This window comes from Cucumis melo, chromosome 1 (genome assembly GCF_025177605.1).
Source record: "Cucumis melo cultivar AY chromosome 1, USDA_Cmelo_AY_1.0, whole genome shotgun sequence".
Classification (NCBI taxonomy): Eukaryota; Viridiplantae; Streptophyta; class Magnoliopsida; order Cucurbitales; family Cucurbitaceae; genus Cucumis; species Cucumis melo.
In genome coordinates this window covers 17,314,581-17,336,900 of record NC_066857.1, presented here as the reverse complement: position 1 = coordinate 17,336,900, position 22,320 = coordinate 17,314,581, and the positions used below count along the sequence as shown (strand labels likewise).

The following is a 22,320-nucleotide window of genomic DNA, read 5'->3' as shown; positions in this document are numbered from 1 at the left end:
TATATATATAGAAACATGTGCTCAATATCTAATATATAATGTTTCAAACTTTCTCTCTCAAATTGTTATTGCAAGAGCAAATATGCTTTGACATGTGCAACTACAAGTGCACGACAAAAACAATGAGCACTAACTAATTTATACAACTTCAGGTGCATTAAATCAAAATTGGTTTTAAGAAATAATTAACTATTATACATAACTTTCATAAACTTTGTCATAAGAGAATTTAATCAAATATATATAATGTAACACCCAAAATTAAGGTAATTTATTTTAAATTATCTTAAGTTTAAATTTCGCAACTGTTGAAATTATTTTGGGGTGCTATATGATTTAATTGTGGAAATCTTTGATTTGTAGAAATTAGAATTAATTAGATACTTTAGGAAAATATCTAATTAATTGAAATTTGGAATTTATGTTTGAATTGGTTGTTTTAAGAGTTTTGTGTTAGGAAATTTGTATTTTGAAGAAATTTGATTAATTATATATATGATTATATAATTAATTGAATTTGAAGTTGAAACAATTATATTATGTAGATAATATAATTATATAAGGATATTTATTTATTTTTGGGAAGATAAAGGTGATGTGATTGGAGAGGGAGATTATTTGAGTTTTAAAAGAGATTTAGTTAGGTTTAAATGAAGAGAGAAGAAGTTGTTTATTTGGAATAGATTGGGGAAAGAGGAAAAAGAAAAAAGGAAAATAATAATTATTATATCATTATTTCATTAAATAGATTCCTTGAAAAGCGTGGCACTATTTATCTTCTTCTTCACAAACCCTAATATCACAAAGAAAAAATAGAACCCTAGCTGCCCCTCCCCGCCACCACCTTCCTCCGTCGCAACCACCGCAAGTCGTCTGCCCTCTGTCGAGCTGCATCAGTCGTCCATCTCCGTCTTCGTCATAAGTGTCGACGAGTCGATTCTTTCTGTCGATTGCTCTGTCGTTCGCGATCCACCACGAGTGTCGTCGATCGTCGCACGCCTTGCGTCCACCACCAGCTTTTGCATTTTGGCAGCTAATGACCCGAGCTATTTTTTGTACAAGTCGTCGAGCTTAGCCGAGAGCAACCGCTGAGCCACACGTGCGCAAGTTCCACCCACGCAAGCCGCGCCCGAGCTGCTTCCCTTCAAGCATCGCGCATCCTTACCCGAGATGCCCCTGCAGCCGTTTCCTGCCTTAGCCAAGCCGATTCCTCTCTATCCAAGCCATTTTGAGTCGCAAGCATATTTTTTGGTCCTTTTTCTCCCTATTTTGATGAGTCTTGGTAAGTTTGATTGGGTATTTGGCGTACCCAACAAATATTAATTTTGGACTCTAACTAATTAATTTTTGGATTTATTTAGTTAGATTTTAACTGGGAGTTTAAGATGTGGAATTTTCCCAACTAAGGATAAATCGGATTCGACCTCAACTTTGGGTAAATTGAATTAATTGGATTTTTTATCCTTGAGCAACTGTTAATTAAATTATTAAACTTAGTTATTTACCCTTATTGTTTAGGGTTTTTCCTTGGAAAGGTTTGACCCTGCTATCAGGATTAAATCTGGTTTAAGCTAATCTCCAGGTAAGAGATTCTTCTACTAGACCTTTGAATTGAAGTATGAGCTTGCATGTAACTTTTTTCATTATGCATTAATGTAGCTAATATGCATAATGTGTTTATGATTTATGATGATTCGTGGTCATGACTAGTCTATGCTTATGATGACTGTTAGTTCTAACTGAGTTATGTTGATGGTAACTGTTGATGTTGATGTTATGCATGAATTATTAATCTCATGATTAAGAATGCTATAATAAATATTCATGTAATGCTTATGATGTTATATTATGCTACATGTTATGGATAGGTTGTCACTACAAGAAAACGGAGAATTCCCAACGCCAAAAAAGACGTCGGCATAAAGAACGTCGGGAATAAGTGTATTCCCGATGCTATGAACATTGCGTTGGGAGAGGCGTCGGGAATACACTTTTTCCCGACGCATCAAATACGCGTCGGCCACGCGGCGTCGAGAAAAGGCCAAATTAATTTAAAAAATACATTATTCCCGATGCCGTGCACAGTGCGTCGGGAATGACGTCGGGAATAGGGGGTTTTCCCGACGCACGGTAACGCATCGAGAAAACCATTTAATGAGCGTCGGAAATTCCCTTTTTTCCGATGCCTTTTTGGGGATTTCCCGATGCCGCCCGATGCTGCGACACTGCATTGAGAAATCCCCTTTATAATCGTTTCAGTTCTGTAAAATACAGAACTGAAATCGAGAGAGGAAAAGAGAGGAGATCGTCGAAGCCGAGAGGGGAAAAGAGAGGAGATCGAAGCGTTTCCGTCGCCGCCGTTCCGCCGCCGTCTGCCACTTTAGGTAAGTGAAAAATTAAAATTTGTTTAGTTTAAATTTATGTTTTAGGGTTTTTTTTTAGGAAAGTTGTTTTAGGATTTTCTTCTGGAATAGATTTTTGTTTGTTAAATGTATTTTTGTATAGAATGTGTGTAATTTGTGGTTGAATTTAAATTTGAAGGGTTTAGGGTTTATGATTTATAGTTAATTTCAAAATTGAATTGGGAGGGTTAATATAGTTAAATTGAAATTTGAATGGTTTAAGGTTTAGAGTTATTTATAGTTAAATCGAAAATTGAATTGAGGGGGGGAGTTTATAGTTAAATTGAAAATTGAATTGGGGGGAGGAGTTTATAGTTAAATTGAAATTGAATTGGGGGGAGGGGGTTTATAGTTAAATTGAAAATTGAAAATGGAGGGGGGGGGGGGTTATAGTTAAATTGAATTGAGGAGAGGAGGGTTATAGTTAAATTGAAAAATGAATTGGGGGGAGGGGATTTAAGTTAAATTGAAAATTGAATTGTTTTTTTGGGAGAGTTTTGGTTGCATTCAAATTTGAATGAGGGGGTTATGGTAGCCTGTTTGTGTTCAACATTTTTATTGTTGATTTGAGATGACTATCCTGCAGTTATGGTAGCTTTTTTGTTTTGAATTTGTTTATGTTTGGGATGACTATCCTGCAGTTATGGTATCCTTTTTTGTTTTGAATTTGCTGGTTTCAAGGCGTGGTAGTAGGATAGCTTGAAGTATTTTGTGGTTAATAATTAGGTTGTGTTGGCTATCCTGCAGTTATGGTAGCCTCTGTAGTTTGAAGGGGTTTGTAGGATGCGAAGATTTTGAAATATTTTGTTGTTAATAATTAAGTTGTGTTGGCTATCTTGCAGTTATGGGAGCCTCTATAGTTTGAAGTTAGTTATTGAAAAATAGTAAAAATTCAGAAGTGAAGGATGTTCAGAATGACCGTACTAATATACTAGAAGTTGTTGTAAGCCATCAAGTGGATGACCACATTGAGGATGACACTCTATGTAGAAATGATTATGATCGCACAATCATTCAAAGACCGGTTGTGCGTCATGTCACTGACGACTTAATCCACGATGTGGATGAACACTTGTCACATGCAAGCGATAGGATATATATGTAAATAAACCATGAAACAAAATAATATACTTAAAACAAAATAATAAGTATATATATGACCATCAATAGGATGCGTTAACAAGAAGTAATAAACCATGAATGTTTTCCAAAAGCATGAGAGTTTCAATTTTAATTTTCGCTAGTGAGAGTTTGATAATTAACCTCTTGAGAACAAGTGACCTTGACAATTTATTACATGAAAAAATCTTCTAGTTTTTCAATGGATATCAATGTATATTTTCAATCATACATTAATTATTGACCCAAAATGAATCATGTCAAATCAAATTATATTTGGATCAATGAACTTCAGGTTCATTGTTGCATATATATCAATTACACATATGTGTGTATAATATAATTGAGAAGTAAAAGTAGACAAATTTTCTATGTGCACTACCCGCAAAAGATTATATATAATATATGCATATCATATATTATTCTTATAATTAATCTCTCTAGATGATATTGATTACAACATATACCTACCCAATTTACTAAACTTTGCTTTGATAGATTTACAAAGATAGTAAAGTATATCAAGACTAGCTATCAAGTCTTGAAGACGTATTGTTTACTTTTAAGTATAATATGCATAGATGTATTATATACAAAACATAAATATCAATTATTCTTATTCTCTCCAAGAGATTAAAAGAAAATCCAAATATTTCATCCCTATATAAGTGGCCAAATGGGTAGAAAAAGATAATCATATCTTCATGAGATTGTAAGCAACCTGTGATATCCAAATAATATCATAAGATTAAAATAAAGACTATGATCTCTTCGAGAGATATAACAAATAATTTCTCAGAGTTTGCTTTCATACATCGCACTCCTTTTCATCGTTAAATATTTTAATTTTTTCAAATAAACTCTTAATATACGACAAGTACAAGATTATTGTATCTTTTCCAAAACATATTTTGGAAAATAAAATTCTCATATAAATATGCATGATTCTAATCAAATAAACACTTCTTCTCTATTAACATAATTTCGATCTTACTAAATATTGTAACATTCACTTCAGGGAATGCTATTAAATTATTTGATCATAAGTTTACTTTTTTTATATATATATAGAAACATGTGCTCAATATCTAATATATAATGTTTCAAACTTTCTCTCTCAAATTGTTATTGCAAGAGCAAATATGCTTTGACATGTGCAACTACAAGTGCACGACAAAAACAATGAGCACTAACTAATTTATACAACTTCAGGTGCATTAAATCAAAATTGGTTTTAAGAAATAATTAACTATTATACATAACTTTCATAAACTTTGTCATAAGAGAATTTAATCAAATATATATAATGTAACACCCAAAATTAAGGTAATTTATTTTAAATTATCTTAAGTTTAAATTTCGCAACTGTTGAAATTATTTTGGGGTGCTATATGATTTAATTGTGGAAATCTTTGATTTGTAGAAATTAGAATTAATTAGATACTTTAGGAAAATATCTAATTAATTGAAATTTGGAATTTATGTTTGAATTGGTTGTTTTAAGAGTTTTGTGTTAGGAAATTTGTATTTTGAAGAAATTTGATTAATTATATATATGATTATATAATTAATTGAATTTGAAGTTGAAACAATTATATTATGTAGATAATATAATTATATAAGGATATTTATTTATTTTTGGGAAGATAAAGGTGATGTGATTGGAGAGGGAGATTATTTGAGTTTTAAAAGAGATTTAGTTAGGTTTAAATGAAGAGAGAAGAAGTTGTTTATTTGGAATAGATTGGGGAAAGAGGAAAAAGAAAAAAGGAAAATAATAATTATTATATCATTATTTCATTAAATAGATTCCTTGAAAAGCGTGGCACTATTTATCTTCTTCTTCACAAACCCTAATATCACAAAGAAAAAATAGAACCCTAGCTGCCCCTCCCCGCCACCACCTTCCTCCGTCGCAACCACCGCAAGTCGTCTGCCCTCTGTCGAGCTGCATCAGTCGTCCATCTCCGTCTTCGTCATAAGTGTCGACGAGTCGATTCTTTCTGTCGATTGCTCTGTCGTTCGCGATCCACCACGAGTGTCGTCGATCGTCGCACGCCTTGCGTCCACCACCAGCTTTTGCATTTTGGCAGCTAATGACCCGAGCTATTTTTTGTACAAGTCGTCGAGCTTAGCCGAGAGCAACCGCTGAGCCACACGTGCGCAAGTTCCACCCACGCAAGCCGCGCCCGAGCTGCTTCCCTTCAAGCATCGCGCATCCTTACCCGAGATGCCCCTGCAGCCGTTTCCTGCCTTAGCCAAGCCGATTCCTCTCTATCCAAGCCATTTTGAGTCGCAAGCATATTTTTTGGTCCTTTTTCTCCCTATTTTGATGAGTCTTGGTAAGTTTGATTGGGTATTTGGCGTACCCAACAAATATTAATTTTGGACTCTAACTAATTAATTTTTGGATTTATTTAGTTAGATTTTAACTGGGAGTTTAAGATGTGGAATTTTCCCAACTAAGGATAAATCGGATTCGACCTCAACTTTGGGTAAATTGAATTAATTGGATTTTTTATCCTTGAGCAACTGTTAATTAAATTATTAAACTTAGTTATTTACCCTTATTGTTTAGGGTTTTTCCTTGGAAAGGTTTGACCCTGCTATCAGGATTAAATCTGGTTTAAGCTAATCTCCAGGTAAGAGATTCTTCTACTAGACCTTTGAATTGAAGTATGAGCTTGCATGTAACTTTTTTCATTATGCATTAATGTAGCTAATATGCATAATGTGTTTATGATTTATGATGATTCGTGGTCATGACTAGTCTATGCTTATGATGACTGTTAGTTCTAACTGAGTTATGTTGATGGTAACTGTTGATGTTGATGTTATGCATGAATTATTAATCTCATGATTAAGAATGCTATAATAAATATTCATGTAATGCTTATGATGTTATATTATGCTACATGTTATGGATAGGTTGTCACTACAAGAAAACGGAGAATTCCCAACGCCAAAAAAGACGTCGGCATAAAGAACGTCGGGAATAAGTGTATTCCCGATGCTATGAACATTGCGTTGGGAGAGGCGTCGGGAATACACTTTTTCCCGACGCATCAAATACGCGTCGGCCACGCGGCGTCGAGAAAAGGCCAAATTAATTTAAAAAATACATTATTCCCGATGCCGTGCACAGTGCGTCGGGAATGACGTCGGGAATAGGGGGTTTTCCCGACGCACGGTAACGCATCGAGAAAACCATTTAATGAGCGTCGGAAATTCCCTTTTTTCCGATGCCTTTTTGGGGATTTCCCGATGCCGCCCGATGCTGCGACACTGCATTGAGAAATCCCCTTTATAATCGTTTCAGTTCTGTAAAATACAGAACTGAAATCGAGAGAGGAAAAGAGAGGAGATCGTCGAAGCCGAGAGGGGAAAAGAGAGGAGATCGAAGCGTTTCCGTCGCCGCCGTTCCGCCGCCGTCTGCCACTTTAGGTAAGTGAAAAATTAAAATTTGTTTAGTTTAAATTTATGTTTTAGGGTTTTTTTTTAGGAAAGTTGTTTTAGGATTTTCTTCTGGAATAGATTTTTGTTTGTTAAATGTATTTTTGTATAGAATGTGTGTAATTTGTGGTTGAATTTAAATTTGAAGGGTTTAGGGTTTATGATTTATAGTTAATTTCAAAATTGAATTGGGAGGGTTAATATAGTTAAATTGAAATTTGAATGGTTTAAGGTTTAGAGTTATTTATAGTTAAATCGAAAATTGAATTGAGGGGGGGAGTTTATAGTTAAATTGAAAATTGAATTGGGGGGAGGAGTTTATAGTTAAATTGAAATTGAATTGGGGGGAGGGGGTTTATAGTTAAATTGAAAATTGAAAATGGAGGGGGGGGGGGGTTATAGTTAAATTGAATTGAGGAGAGGAGGGTTATAGTTAAATTGAAAAATGAATTGGGGGGAGGGGATTTAAGTTAAATTGAAAATTGAATTGTTTTTTTGGGAGAGTTTTGGTTGCATTCAAATTTGAATGAGGGGGTTATGGTAGCCTGTTTGTGTTCAACATTTTTATTGTTGATTTGAGATGACTATCCTGCAGTTATGGTAGCTTTTTTGTTTTGAATTTGTTTATGTTTGGGATGACTATCCTGCAGTTATGGTATCCTTTTTTGTTTTGAATTTGCTGGTTTCAAGGCGTGGTAGTAGGATAGCTTGAAGTATTTTGTGGTTAATAATTAGGTTGTGTTGGCTATCCTGCAGTTATGGTAGCCTCTGTAGTTTGAAGGGGTTTGTAGGATGCGAAGATTTTGAAATATTTTGTTGTTAATAATTAAGTTGTGTTGGCTATCTTGCAGTTATGGGAGCCTCTATAGTTTGAAGTTAGTTATTGAAAAATAGTAAAAATTCAGAAGTGAAGGATGTTCAGAATGACCGTACTAATATACTAGAAGTTGTTGTAAGCCATCAAGTGGATGACCACATTGAGGATGACACTCTATGTAGAAATGATTATGATCGCACAATCATTCAAAGACCGGTTGTGCGTCATGTCACTGACGACTTAATCCACGATGTGGATGAACACTTGTCACATGCAAGCGATGACGAATTATAGTGACAAACCACGTACCCACATATTTATCTAGTTTATATATTTTGATTCTAGCTATGTGTTCGTATTTGCTTATTGAATGTTTGTTTTCTATGTCCACAGCCATTATGTCATATCGACGTAATAATTTTATGGAGATGGACGATATGTTCCTCAAGTTTTAGGATAATTTAGATAACATCGTGGGAGGGTCGTCATCTGTGAGTGACAATACGGGTGAGTCTAAGAATTTTCTTCATTTTAACTTACAATTATTTCATGTTCTTTTTTCTAACTTTATATGTTATTATCGATTTATTAAGTAGGGTCTTCTTCTCAACAAGCGACTCCGACTTCTAGGAGACATGCGCAGTCTCGACTCTTGGAGTTAGAGCGCCACGTTGTAATAAATGGACGCATTCCGATGACGATCGCCCTTGGAGCGGAGAAGCCTATTTTTCCACACACCGTTCGCTTCAGCCAGGCGATAGCCGTGTGCGTGCGAAAGACATTTTCCGTCCGCTGTCTTAAGTAGGCGGACGTTGGGAGAGAATACATTGTGGTCGTCAAGGGCGACCTCCAGGTAATTAAATGCACTACACACTTTAACTAATCTAATGTGTTATGTTTATAATGTATAGCAATTGTTTGTGCTTGATTTCAATGATTAAGCAATGAACAGGTTTGTTGAGCATCAGATGCTCACGACCTTTAAAGAGTTTCGGGTCGACTGTCACAGACATTTCAAAAAGTACAGCGACCTGGAGGAGGCTCTGCCAACCCACCAAACGCATTGGTTGGACGTGATGAGGATTGACACTTCCTCTGCGACCACTATATCAGTCGTGCATTTCAGGTATTTGTCATGATTAATTATGATAACAAGTTTGAATATGTATAAGAAATAAACAAATAAACAATATAATTTTTTAATGCAGGAGCAATCACGGACGAACAAGGCTACTAGACAGAAGTAGCCTTACAATCATAGTAGAGGGTCCAAGTCATTTCTACAATGACAGTACGAGCTCGCTGAGAGAAAAGAGGAGCCGGTCGATCGTGTGGAGTTGTTCCAAAAAACACATGTTCGAGCTGGGACGTTCATTATATATTTTTGCATGTTACCTAACATAGTTTTTAAATTTGTCGCAGAATCAAATACTGGAACTCCAATCCCAGCCTACCCCAGAGGGTAGTCAGCCACTCTCTGAGGATGAGATATGCGATCAGGTGTTGAGTAGACGACCAGGCTACTCAAAAGGCCCTGGTTGGGGACCCAAGCCGAAGGCCCACAGAACGGCGAGTGCAAGTAGTTCGTCGATATCTTGTTTGCAGTCCACAGAAAAGGAGATTGAATTACAAGCTAAAATTCTTGAAGCTTTGGAACGGATTGAAGTACAAGATAGAAATCACCAAGCGTTAGCTTCACAAGTGGAAAGCATAAAGAAGATGATTGAAGAATTAGCTCGTGCACAACAGGGACCACCATATGATCCCTAGCTCTGCGGTACATATATATGTTTCTATTATTCTTAAGTTTTTGCAATATATGATTATGTACTAAACTTAGTTACTTTTATATCATTTTTATGACCGAAGGTGTAGAATGACGCATACGCACCTCGTTGGGAGACTTTTTGTTACGTTTGTGTTTTTTTGTATTATGAGAACTATATTTTTTTGTAGTGAACTTATTCGTATTATTAATTTTAATTTTTTTTAATTTGTGTTTGTATATTTCTTAATTTATTTTAATTTATATTCAATTTGTTTTAATTTAATCTAAAATGTCAGAAAAATATTTGAGTAATCTGAACATCGTTGTGGATGTTTGAGTAAAATATTTTAATGAAAAAAAAATAAAAATAAAATATTAAAAAAATATATAAAAAGGAATTCCGGACGCAATGAAACGTCGAAAAAAATACGTCGGAAAAGAGGCATTCCTGACGCCGCGAGGTGCGTCGGCATAAGGTGCGTCGGGAAAGAGGTATTCCTGACGCCACCTTTGCCAACGTTCTTTCCGACACTGTGATGTACGTCGGCATATCCTTTTCCGATGTATTTTTTATTTTCACCGACGTTTTTTAGCGTCGAGAGTACCCCCGTCTCTTGTAGTGTGTATTGTTAGCTTTATCTATTAGAGTCGTACACACATGGGTGTCTCTCGGGATCACCACCTTTTTATGACTGTGTAGTCCGACGGGACCACCAGTCCAGTACGAGATGATATGTTACGAGTGACTCGACGCGGGGTCACTCACAGCTCGATTGTCTTAGTGTTTCTTTCGAGATTCAATATAGACCAGTTTTTCCTAGGTATTCATTGTGTTCACCAAATACCAGTTTTGTTCTAGGTGTTCCTTTGAGTTCACCGAAGATCAGAGATGTTCCTAGGGGATCACAAATTGAGCGTGTTCTAGAACGTGTCAGTTTAGGGGTACCACTTTACAGGACTCTAATAAAAAGTTAACAGTCATCTAGCGGGACTAGTAGTAGGTCCCTTACTAAGTATATTTTTATACTTATTCTTTTATGTTTAATTTTTCAGGCAGAGGTAGAGGTAAGAGCAGAGGAAAGTTGGAAAATGACAATAAGTGACCGTGGCGTGCCATAGAGGAACACTTTTGCTTCTGCCTTATGTTATTAGACTTTAATTTTAGTATTTATGCAATTTTATTTATTTTACTCTTTTAAAACTAGATAGGGCCCGAGCTAGGAATTTACTTTTAGATTTATTTCTACTTACTTTAGTTTATTTATGATTTTAATGAATATTTGAGATTTTAATTATGAAAATTTGATATTTTCTATTTTAATTTAAGAAATTTTATTTTTCTTTGAGTAGTAATGATCTTAGCTTAATATAAAGAATTGGGTCATTACATATAATCACTATATATAAAATTTTAAGATCCACAAATTTCACATAAGAATAATTTAAATATTCAACAGTCAAATAAATTTCAACGCAAAGCATGACCAACAAGCAAAATTAAAGACAATATTGAAAATTTAATATAAATATGTAGAAGATAAATATTATAGAAGTGAAATGAAATCCAATTAGGAAAACAAATATTCTAATTTAAACTTTCATATAAATTAATTAGAAAAACGTTTCAATCAAATATTTCAAATATAAGATTAAATTAAAAAATGTGAAGCACTAATTTGCAATTTATGATAATAGTTCTTAATCTAAATGCACAACATTTTGTATGCAACAATTTTAAACATATACCACATACATAAATTGATGGTTTCTAAGAGATAATTTTGAATTACATTGATTACAAATTAAATTTCATATTTTTTTTAATTATTATTTACTCAAACTTATATAGCAACCTTGAAAAAAAAAATATCCTCAACAAGTACGAAAATTGTTTGTGGTCTAAAATAGTAACAACACACATATATACATATACTTCAAGTAGAATTTAAATTTGAATATATACTTATCTAACATATATGTCATGATATACATATCTCATGCACCCAAACTTTAACATAAAAAAGTTTTACCATGAAAATTTCATACATAACATGAAACCAAATTAAAAATTATTTTTCATTAAATCTATGCGATTGAAAATTTTTCTATTTAGCCACCCTACCAAAGTATGCGAATAAACTACATGCAATCAAATTGTATGCGGATAAAATATGAGCAAAGTTTCCCGATTTGATCAAATCAAATTGTAAAACTAGTAACAAATGTAGCTTAGCAAACAATTTCACAATTCACATATATAGCATACTTGGTTATCAAATATTTAAATTCAACTTCTTACAACTTTATGTTTAAATTCAATAAATATGAATAATGGCGATGAGAAGGTCAACGATGAATACACCAAATAAGTACAAATACGACAAAATCACCAAGAACAAAATACTTACTATATTTGTACGAAATTCTAAATACCTAAAAAATTATGGAGAAAATCTTTGCATGTCCTTAACATGAATCAAAATTAATTTCTACAAAGCCGCTAATAACATGTTATAAAATAAAGAACAATGAAACAACTAAAGAGAAGAAGAAAAAAAGATAATTGAACTCAGCTGTGGGATGTATATAAATGATCTCTACAATCTCTATTTATATGGTTGTAAGAATAAAGGTTACAAAACTAAACATAAATAGGAGACACGTTAGGAAGTTTAGTGAGGAGGTTAACGGATGAATTTATAAACTAAGAAAGATAAGAACATGTAATAACATTTAACTTTAATTTAGTATATTCATAATATATTTAATTATCCATATAAAAATCGTTAGCATGGAGTCAGAGGATGGATTGGGCTCAGAGTGAAAGTGAACCTTTGGGCTCCAAATCTCAATTCTCACTGCGTTGGAGAGGAATGGATTTGGGTGGAAGCCGAATGAATGGTCGTTAGCTGTCTCTCCCGCCACACTCTTTCTCCCTGTTTCCTTCACTTCCCATGGCCTCCTTCTTCCTCTCTCCTCCTCCATTCATTCGCATTTTTTCGGCTTCATCTTCTCACCCCAAGGTACTTCTCCGATCCTTCTCCCTATCTATCTTTTGCGTGCAGTTTATCAACAGTTCTGGTGGCTTTTTCATCGCTTGATTCCTTACTAATTTGGTTGTCGAGACTGTCGTCTTGTTTTAGTTTTCACAATGGTGAACGAATTTTACGTTAACTAGTTTGTGCTGAGTATGCATTGATGAACTGAATTGTGTGTTTGTTTTATATCCCTTCCGTATATTTTATTGAGATTTCTGCTCTTGTTTTGATTTTTTTTTTCTTTTTTCATTTCTTTTCACGTCTGTTAGGCAATTGTGAGTAAACGCATGTAAAATGTCGACGTGTTGGGTATAGTTAGATGAACTGGATCGAGCGTTTGTTTTATATCCTGGAAGAATACTGTGCATAAGTTTCTGCCCGAGTTTAAATTTTTATTTCGTTCTTGTTTGGTTGCCGAGATAATCGAGTGTTCTAGTTTTCACATTGTTTATACATTTTCGTGTTAACTGGTATGGAGACCGTTGGATGTGCTGTGTATGCATAGGTGACCTGAATTGTGTCTGTTTTTAATATCATATGGTATTTTTTTTAATTTATCGAGGATTTTGCTCCACCCCCTGTACGCAAAATTATGATTGTTTTTTAGATGGTTAACCTTTTATAATCTTTATATTCCTTCTGTGCATATATGTTGGCAGATAATTCAATTTGTAATTATAGGCGTGGTTTCTTTATTTGACACAAAGTGTTATGTTTTTCCTCTCTTCCTCTCTCCTTTCACTTAGATGTCAGATTTTCAGAAATGGAACGTTGGTGTTTTCAAGGCATGCAATCTTAAAGCATTTCCCTCAAGTCCAGTTAACTCCAGGAGGAGGTAATAAGCCTGCAGCCACATCTGCAACTGAGATTGAAGCATGTTTGCTAGTATTCTTTAATTTGTAGAATTGATTGATTGTTCTTTCAACAAGTTTTTCTAATTTGTCACCAAAAGTGACTTCACTTTCTTTATCTTTCTCCCTTGATCCTTCGCATCTATTTGCACTCATGATATTCATTTGTCTTATTAATCCTGTGAACCTTCTGACTTTTCTCCATGATGGAAATGGTATTCTCAGATTAGAAGTTGTAAGATAGATAGAAAGGCCATAGGTCTATCCATTTATATAGGTAAACTACTACAATTGAAGCAATCACATTGATGTTCCCTGATATTATTTTCCTTCTTTCATTACTTTCCAGCTACGATTGCCAAAAAAATTAGACAAAACAAACGAGTGCTTTCCTTTGATTTGGACTAAACAATGAAGGAGCAAACAAACTTAATCAAGTGGAAGAATGATTCTCTTCCTATTAATCGAGCAACTGTATGGAGATGGAGGTTTTAAATGAATAAAAAGCTTTATGGAGAAGTGTTATCACTGGCAAGTACAAGGTGGAACCAAGAATTGGAATAAAGAACTGATACATGTAAAAGTGTCAGAAGCTCTTGGAAACTTAATCTTTTTACGTTAATTTGGTAAAAAACTTGGCTTGTCTATAAAGCAATAGAGATAAAATTATAATTTAAGGAAGATGCTTATGAATAAAGTATAAGAAATCTCCTCCCTAGGTTGTGTGTAAAAACAAAGAGCTTAATGGAGAATTTCGTATGAGAAGGAATCATGGATCTCACTTGTTTAAGTGCGAGTAGCTTTGATGTCTGTGGAGGTTTGAGGTTTAGACATGGGTAACTTGAGATTAGTAATGAAGCATTGTTGGTTAAATAGTTTTGGTGTTCTACCAGGAACTGTGTGCTTTGTGCTATAGGATCATAGTTAGTATAGTCCACAGCCCTTTGAGTGGGTTTCAAGTGGTAGGTTGAAGGGTTGAAGTAAAAACCTATAGATTACTATTCCTTTTGGTTTCCCCTTATTCTGCTAGTTCATTAACTGTTCAGTCGGGAATGGGTCTGATAATTACTTTTGGGAGGATTGATGGGTGGGAGACAAGCCCCTTTGGGGATTGTTTCCACAAGTTTATCAATTTGAAGTTTTGAACTAGAAGAGATGTTGCATTTGTGGTCTGTTTTTGATTCCATCTGATATGTGTGCTCTCTCTCCTTGGGCTTCTGTTGCCCCTCACGAACTTAAAGTCTCTAGTGGTGCTTGGCCTTCTTTTTGTCATCTCTGATCGGATGGTCCATTCACAGTGAAGATATTTTTGTGTTTTAGTTACTGATGAAGGATTCTATAGTTGGTCAATCTTTGATACTTTTTACTCCCCTTCTACCTATCAGGTGGCCTCAATTTTCTTCTCTCTCTAGAGGGTTACAATTTGTAAGAAAGTGAAGTTTTTTGTCTGGTAAGTTTTGCATGAGACTGAGCATTCTTCTTTGTTGCTGTGGCCTCTTCTAATGAAATCATTGAAATGTTTGTTTGTAACTTTGTCCTTTGTAGTAACTTGACCGACATTAATATTGAGGCAGGAAGGTATGAAGTTATTTTTTCCCTTGAAGGTTTATTAGAATGCCAAAAAAGTAAGTTGGGAGTTCTTAGTTGTAAACTGTGGATAAATTGGTTAGCATTGGTTGAGTGAATGTAAAATTCAAAGAAGTTCTGGATATTTATTTTCCAAATGTGATTCTCACTATTTTTTGGGACACCTCATTTTTTGTTTTCGCTGCTTTAACGTTTGAGTTGTAAGGTTGATAGACTTTTTATTAATAATATTACGTAAAGAAATGTATGAAAAAATTGTTTATGTTAAAGTTAAAGTTTATCGATTTCCATTCTTGCCTCTAAGTAATGGAACCATTGGAAGTAAATTTGCACGTTTGGCTCTAATACAGGAGAACTTTAATATATGCAGTCAATCAAGATGCTGAGGACGCATTCAAGAAGACTGTAGAAGTAGATAGACTGATAGATACCCTGAGGAGTGCAAGTTCTAAAGAGGTAAGTGTAATTCTTTTCCACGAATTGCACCATGTTTATATTGCACTATCTATTATAATTTGTTGACCCTTTTGCATGGATTTCCATATGCAAGTTGCAATCGGATTATTGTATTGGTAATATTTTGGAAGATTATGCTTTTGTTTGGTCATTAGCCTGCTCTGATAATATGGTCAAAATCTTGGCATCTCTTTTGGTGTCATCTGTTTTATGGTAGAAACTTGACTGTTTGGTTGCCATATATGTGTTTTTTCTTCTAGACATTGTGGGGCGAACTTACGTAATAAGGAGATTCCTCTACTTGTTTTGATAATTTTATGGATTTGGTTCTATCTACGGGGTTGTATTGGTGTAAAACTAAGCACTCTTTTAAGAATTTTAATCTTTTTTATTTAGTTTTCAATTGAAAATCCTTTTTGTAATCACCTATTAGTGTTTGGGGTCTCTCCTTGCTTCATTCTTTTGATGAAATATTTCTTCTCTAAAAAATTTCATTATCTTTCAAACTTATTCCATTTTGGCTGTGTAGCTTTTAAAATATCTACTCTATTCCTCAAGTTTTAACAGTAGTTATTTTAATACTTACTATCATTCTACAATCCGATCCTCCTTCACCTAATACTTGCCTCAACCAACTGATGTGGTTCCCACACATGCTCATCTTAGAATTTTAATAGACATGCAAAGATTCGTTATCCATCTAAACAGTTGACGGTGAAATAACAACTAGAACCAACATGGAACAAACATGAAGTAAATAGTAAAATAAACTTTTAAAAGCGTATGGACAAAATGGAACAAACATGAAGTAAATAGTAAATACCAAACAGAAAATTTGAAAGTTTAGGGACCAAAAATGGAATAACCTAAAAGGTTAGAGACCAAAATGGGATTTAAGCCAATTCTTAAATGAAATTGTTTGTTGATATGAGGCATTCTAATTAATGGTGTCTTTCACTTTGAAGTTCTAAATTGTTTTCAACTTTCCCCCTTATTTCATTTATTGATGAAATGCTTATTATATATATAAAAAGTTTATTTTAAACTTTCACCATTTCTCTTCCACTGTACAAGGATTTAATACTAACTATATACTCTGTTCATGTATGTGTAAACAGCTTCAGAAACTTGTCCTTCAAAATGTCCTAGCTTTCAATGAGAATTTCTGGATTCGACTAGCAGCAAGAACAGATACCTGCAAATCAGAGGATGATAAAGCATGGTTTCAGTTTTAACTCAATTTTTTTCATCTTAGTATTAGACATTATTTTCTTGTCTGAACACTTGTCCATGCTTTTATAAGCATTCCATGCTTTTATAAGCATTCTTATGCTCATACTATATTTTCTTTTTCAGAAAGATTACGAGGAATTGGCTGCCTCAGTAATGAGTATAGTGGATCACCTTGTCCATAAAACTAAGGTACATAGAATATATATTTTTGGGTTAAAATACCACTGTGGTCCCTATACTTTGTGAAGTTTTTTCAAATTTAGTCTATGTACTTTCGATAGCGATAAATTTAGTCTCCAATGCTAATTTATTGTTCATTTTTTAATAAGCATTTTGTTATCTACTGGCATTTTTACGATAAATTTTAAAAACATATTCATATATTGTATTTTCCTTTTATGAAAATTCTTGTTATTATTTAACCAAATCTGATAAAAGATGACTTTGAGGGACTCAATTTAAGATTTATGGAAAGTATGGGGACTAAAATTGGATATTTGAAATTACAAAGACTAAAATGTGATAAACTTCCAGACTAAAATTGACACTGATAATCAATCATATAAAACGAAAGATATTTTTGCCATTTTCACCAAGCTCAAACTTTCTTCAAGCACACATTGGAATAAGAGGTAAAAATTGATTGGTAGCATACTCTAACGGGTGATTTTCACGACTACTATAAATCCCATACTACCACCATAAACTGAAAATCCACAGTTCCTACGGAAGTACTCTCACTCTCTCTCTCATACACATCCACACACTGACAGACACATTGAAGAATAGTATTAGGTTGCTCGAGTCATGTTGTTTATTATTTTCTTGTAATGTAAATTCTACAGGAAAAAATAGAATCATCCACTGATATTCTTAAGGAGATACTAAAACCTGTAGTTGACGATGTGGAAGAGATAGCTTGGCCACCCAGGGATCCTGGGGCACTGAAGCTAATGGAAAAGGTATATCTTATATTTTGCATGCCGTGTTCTTGTATTGTGACCTCGATTAAGCTTGTATATACTTGTTAAGTAAGGAAGGTTCAATTTTGAAGTCCTTAACCTGCTTTTCTCTGTAAATAACATAGGACGTTGGCCTGTATCGTGGGAATTCGGATTGTTCGCTACCATTCTGTCTGGCTTGAGTCAGAATAAACAATGCTTCTGATATTTACTTTAGGATTCTTTTCAGTTTCTTCCTCTTGAGATTAAGCTGTCGTTAAGTAAGCTGTTAAATCATGTCCTTGTGAAATATTATTTAGTCTTGATTGTTGAATGGAATTAGAAAAGAAGAGGGGGAAAGAAGCCCCGGATCAAAGGAGTTACAAAAGACATCTCCAGTTGGTCAAAAGAAAATCAAAACTATAAGAATTAAAATGGTTAGACAATTTACTCCAAGAAACATCAATATTGAACACATGGTCTAAGAAAACGTCAAAATGTTGGCTTTGTTGTTGAAGAGATGGTTGATTCGTTTGAACCAAATCGGCCACAAAAAAGCTCTAACGAGCTGCTTCTAGAGAAGAACCTTTCTATGAAATTGTCTCTTATCTAAAATAAATTATTCTTGATTGTTATGAGATTTAGTTTCATCAAGCTTTCTTAGAAGGTATTTGATGATTAGGAAATAATCCATCGGGAGCAAGAAGGGCAATTAGATGAAGGCTTTCTCGCAGAAGTTAGTGCTCAACTACGCCAAGTAAGTTTTGTACGATCTTCTTATTTTCATCCTCATGAAAATTATAGATGAAGATTAAAACTGCATAGATTAATTGATTAAGGCATGTAATATTAATTAAGAGGTCAAAGGTATAAATCCCCACCCCCATATCATTGAACTTAAAAAAGTATACTCTGGTACTAATTTATTTATTCCATTTGAGATTTGCAACCATCATACATGCACAAAAACATTGGTTTAATTGCTTCTATCTAAAAAATTTAATAAGATATATAGATGAGATTGCATCCTATGTCCGTTTGCTTCTATTGCTGCTCTTTAGTCCATGCGAAAAACTGGTGATACATATAATTTGAGGCCGGATGCAACTAGTGATGTTGTTCAATGGTGCCTAGAACGGCTAATCTTGTTTATTTGGTACAGGCCAAAGAAGATGGAGACAAGCCAGGGTTAGAGGCTATGTTACAAAAGGTTTTGCAACTCTATGCATCCACAGTTCTTTCTAAGAGAAGTTATGCAAAGAAAGGTAACAATTTTGCAACTGTTAACCAATTGTTCGGTATGAACGAGAATGTATAGCTTAGTTGCCTATAATGTGGGAAGAAATACTTCAGAAAAGAAAACAGTAGAGTTTATTGGAGGGTAATCAGTAATTACAGTACCAAATTTCAGCCGTCATGGTATGTAAAAGAAACCCATGGATTTGACCAATCGGTTGGTGGCTACAACCTTCTAGGTTTAAACCTCTCAGTAAAATACTTGTAAATGTCCCAGAGGATTAATGGCCTAAGATCATGTACTAATAATTTAATTTAATACTCGGTGAAAATTGATTCTTGTGAGTGCTAAGTACCTCTCTGCTAGTAAATAATCTACCCGCGTTATTTATATATTTTGCTTTGGTATTGAAATAATCCAATTTCTATTTGCAGGAGAGGAAGTCTTGAAAGCTGAACTGTTTTTAGAAACCATAATCAAAGGTAATTGGCTTATTTCATCTCGTCTATATAGTTTTTCTCCCATTCACCTTTCAGATATATATTCCAACCCTCGCATTCAGCATAACGAATATTGAACGTTATTCATAAAAAAAAGAAGCGAATATTGAACTCTATGTTCCTAACATGTCATCTTGCTGTTTGGTATATGTTTGATTTGTTAATTATTCTTAGAGTCAACGTGCTGGTAGGAAATTCAAACCTCCAACCTTCCATCATCTCTTGTAAACCCACCTAACCAAAATAGAAAAGTGTAGGACTCCTGGTTAGAGATATGTTAGGATAATTAGTGTTTATTAGAAGAGGCATATTAGTTTCCTTGGAACTCGCATAGTTGTACAACCTAGATCTATTCAAGTAATATCATAGAAGGAGCATATTAGTAAATAGGTAGTAAGTTTGTTGGAGCTTTTAGCTATAAATAGAGGGAGTGGGGATGAGAGGATGGGTGAAGAATTTTGTGGGATTTCCGAATTTGGGAGAGAGTAGCCCTATCGAAAAGGTAGGTTATCTTGTTACTTTTATCATGTTAGTACAACATATTTCCATATATGAGTGTTCTTGAGTTTTCTCGTTAGGAGGTATCCTAACAAAATGATTGCTTGCAGCTCCTGAAGAAGAGTGGAACAAGCTGTTGATTAATGGATTGACCATCGGAAAAGGCGATGTCTCACCAGATGAACTAGATGGTGTCATTAAGAAACGAATTGAGCGGACTCTAATAAGAACAGTAAGACAGATACCGGTCTTCTGCTATGTGTTGTTTCCTCATCACTTTTCCTCTATTTCAACAATCTTGTTCATGTTTTCACACCATTCATCTTTCTTTCCGTCAATGTTTCAGGAGGGAGGATCTTACCAACAGCGCGTGCTCACCGAGTATCTAAAAGGAATCCAATCAAGATCAGAGGAGATAACCCATTTACTTCAAGGCAAGACGCAGTAGCTTGGGTTGGGTGCTGTTGTAATGAATTGACACAAAGGTTACCGGCAATGTGGAAGCAAACATGAGGAGTTTCCACAACTAAAAACACTCTGATTGAACAAGAAAAATGATTCATGCCATGTTGCAGTACTCAAAAGGTACGAGCAGTAATGTAGTTTACTCATTCTCATTTTGTCTTATCAATTTTTTATTCTTGTTGTAATTAAATGTTCTATGGATGATATTCAAAAACTAACTCTTGACAGTTTTTCCATATTATTAATTTAGGGATCAACCTTGCCCCCTCCTACTGCCAATATGCATATTAGGTTTCTCTAACATACTTGTGTAGAATAAATATAATAATTATTTAACCTCATGACCTTTTGGTTATTAATTATTTTATATTTATAATTATGTGTGTTAAATTTGAGTATTAATGGTTGCTATCAGAATAACATTAACTAATTAAGACAACTTTCAATTCAAAGGTCATGAGTTTAAATCCTCTTTTGCGGATAATTACATAATACTCTTTAAATGTACAACATTTTTCAAGAATTACAAATATATCAAAATATATTTATAATACTCTATTTTAATAGATTTCAAGAATTGATCTAATTTTGTCATATTTGTAATATTATTTGGTATTGTGTTATATTTTCCAATATTTTCGGACTTGGATGTTAGTCTAGCTATTTCGCATAAAGATTCCTTTTATGAAAACTAATGGCAAAATCTCAATTGGTCCAGTTTGCTCTCATGTCAAAGAAAATTGTCTTATCCAACATTGGAAAGTTTCTCACCTGGATTCTCATTCAACTACATATCCATCCACCCAAGTTCAACCTTCAAAGCCATTCAAAAAGCTCATTTGGCTATTTCTGAACTGCATTTTGAATCCATTTGAGAATTTTTTTTTTGTCAATTAAATTCAAACCATGAATCAACCAACCCTTCTTTTCTTACTATATTATATTATTCCCAACTCTGCATTAACTAGATTTATTCTCTAATAATTGAGATGAACCGACTTTATTTCATATATTGGGCCTTAGAATCCTAAAATCCTTTGGCACTATGGAACACCCAACTACTTCCAAGTCCCCTACTTTTCCTAAGTTTAAAAGCTTATTATCCACTAGTTTGGAAACTTATGATCCTTTTAACATGCAACACCTTTTGAGGTATTGAGTTAATTATTAGAGTGTGTAAGATGAAATAGTAATGTTGTAGTCAATGGTAGTTTATAAAAGTTGAAAAGTTTAGAATTATTATAATTGAAATCCAATCATGGACTACAAATCTAAACTTGGGAATCCAAATACCTCGACTTGTTTCACACAAAATTGAAAGTTCAAGTATCTATTATACTTTTATAAGTTTAGAAATCTATTAGATATTTCTTTTTTAACATGAAACAACCATTAAGCATCATTTTCCTAAGACCACATCTCCAATACAAGAAAGCCAAAGAGGTGGATTTGAGGATCAGTAGGGAGATGTAGAGACAAGCAATCAAGTTATGAGCAAATCTATTACAACTTCTAAATACATACAATCTTTGTTCTAGCCAATAAGAAAAAGTGCTTTCGCATAAATAACTCTATGAATAGAAGAAGCAAAAGAAACGTTGAATAAAATTTCTTTCACCTCTACTTCAGCTTTGGCCACCAAAGATCCCCGTTTCTACCTCGTCGTTACCGTACAACTTTAAATGACTAAACGTATAAAGAAAAAATTTGGGTGCTCTCTCTTAGATGTATCTATCTTGGTTCATCTTAACTGTAGTTCAGTCGAATGACATTCTTTTTAAATACGATTTTTTTCAATTACTTTGCTTGTATAATTTCATTATTTAAAATTTATGTTCATTAGATTCTTTTATTATTGTTTCTGATTTTATGATATTTTGCACTTTTGGATTTTTTTATTCCCTTAACCAAAGAAATGATTGTGAAAGGATAACAATCATGGACAATGATGAAAC

At 33.9% G+C, this 22,320-nt stretch overlaps 1 protein-coding gene across 5 annotated transcripts; it reads left to right on the top strand.

Moving 5' to 3' along the window:
- The first annotated feature begins 12,386 nt into the window (after positions 1 to 12,386).
- LOC103490346 (uncharacterized) lies at positions 12,387 to 20,767 on the top strand. 5 transcript variants are annotated; one of them, XM_008449830.3, is made up of 11 exons: positions 12,387 to 12,582; positions 13,344 to 13,432; positions 15,406 to 15,491; positions 16,610 to 16,708; positions 16,848 to 16,913; positions 17,570 to 17,686; positions 18,348 to 18,422; positions 18,828 to 18,930; positions 19,337 to 19,384; positions 20,011 to 20,132; positions 20,247 to 20,767. In XM_008449830.3, exons 1-11 carry the CDS (start codon positions 12,458 to 12,460, stop codon positions 20,346 to 20,348), a joined length of 1,032 nt encoding a protein of 343 aa, XP_008448052.1. In that variant the 5' UTR covers positions 12,387 to 12,457; the 3' UTR covers positions 20,349 to 20,767. The 5 variants fall into 5 exon arrangements, with proteins under 5 accessions (XP_008448052.1, XP_008448053.1, XP_050946693.1 ...); XM_008449831.3 differs by having other exon boundaries at positions 12,388 to 12,582; positions 15,386 to 15,491; XM_051090736.1 differs by lacking the exons at positions 12,387 to 12,582; positions 13,344 to 13,432 and adding an exon at positions 14,950 to 15,026 and having other exon boundaries at positions 15,386 to 15,491.
- The last annotated feature ends 1,553 nt before the right edge of the window (positions 20,768 to 22,320 follow it).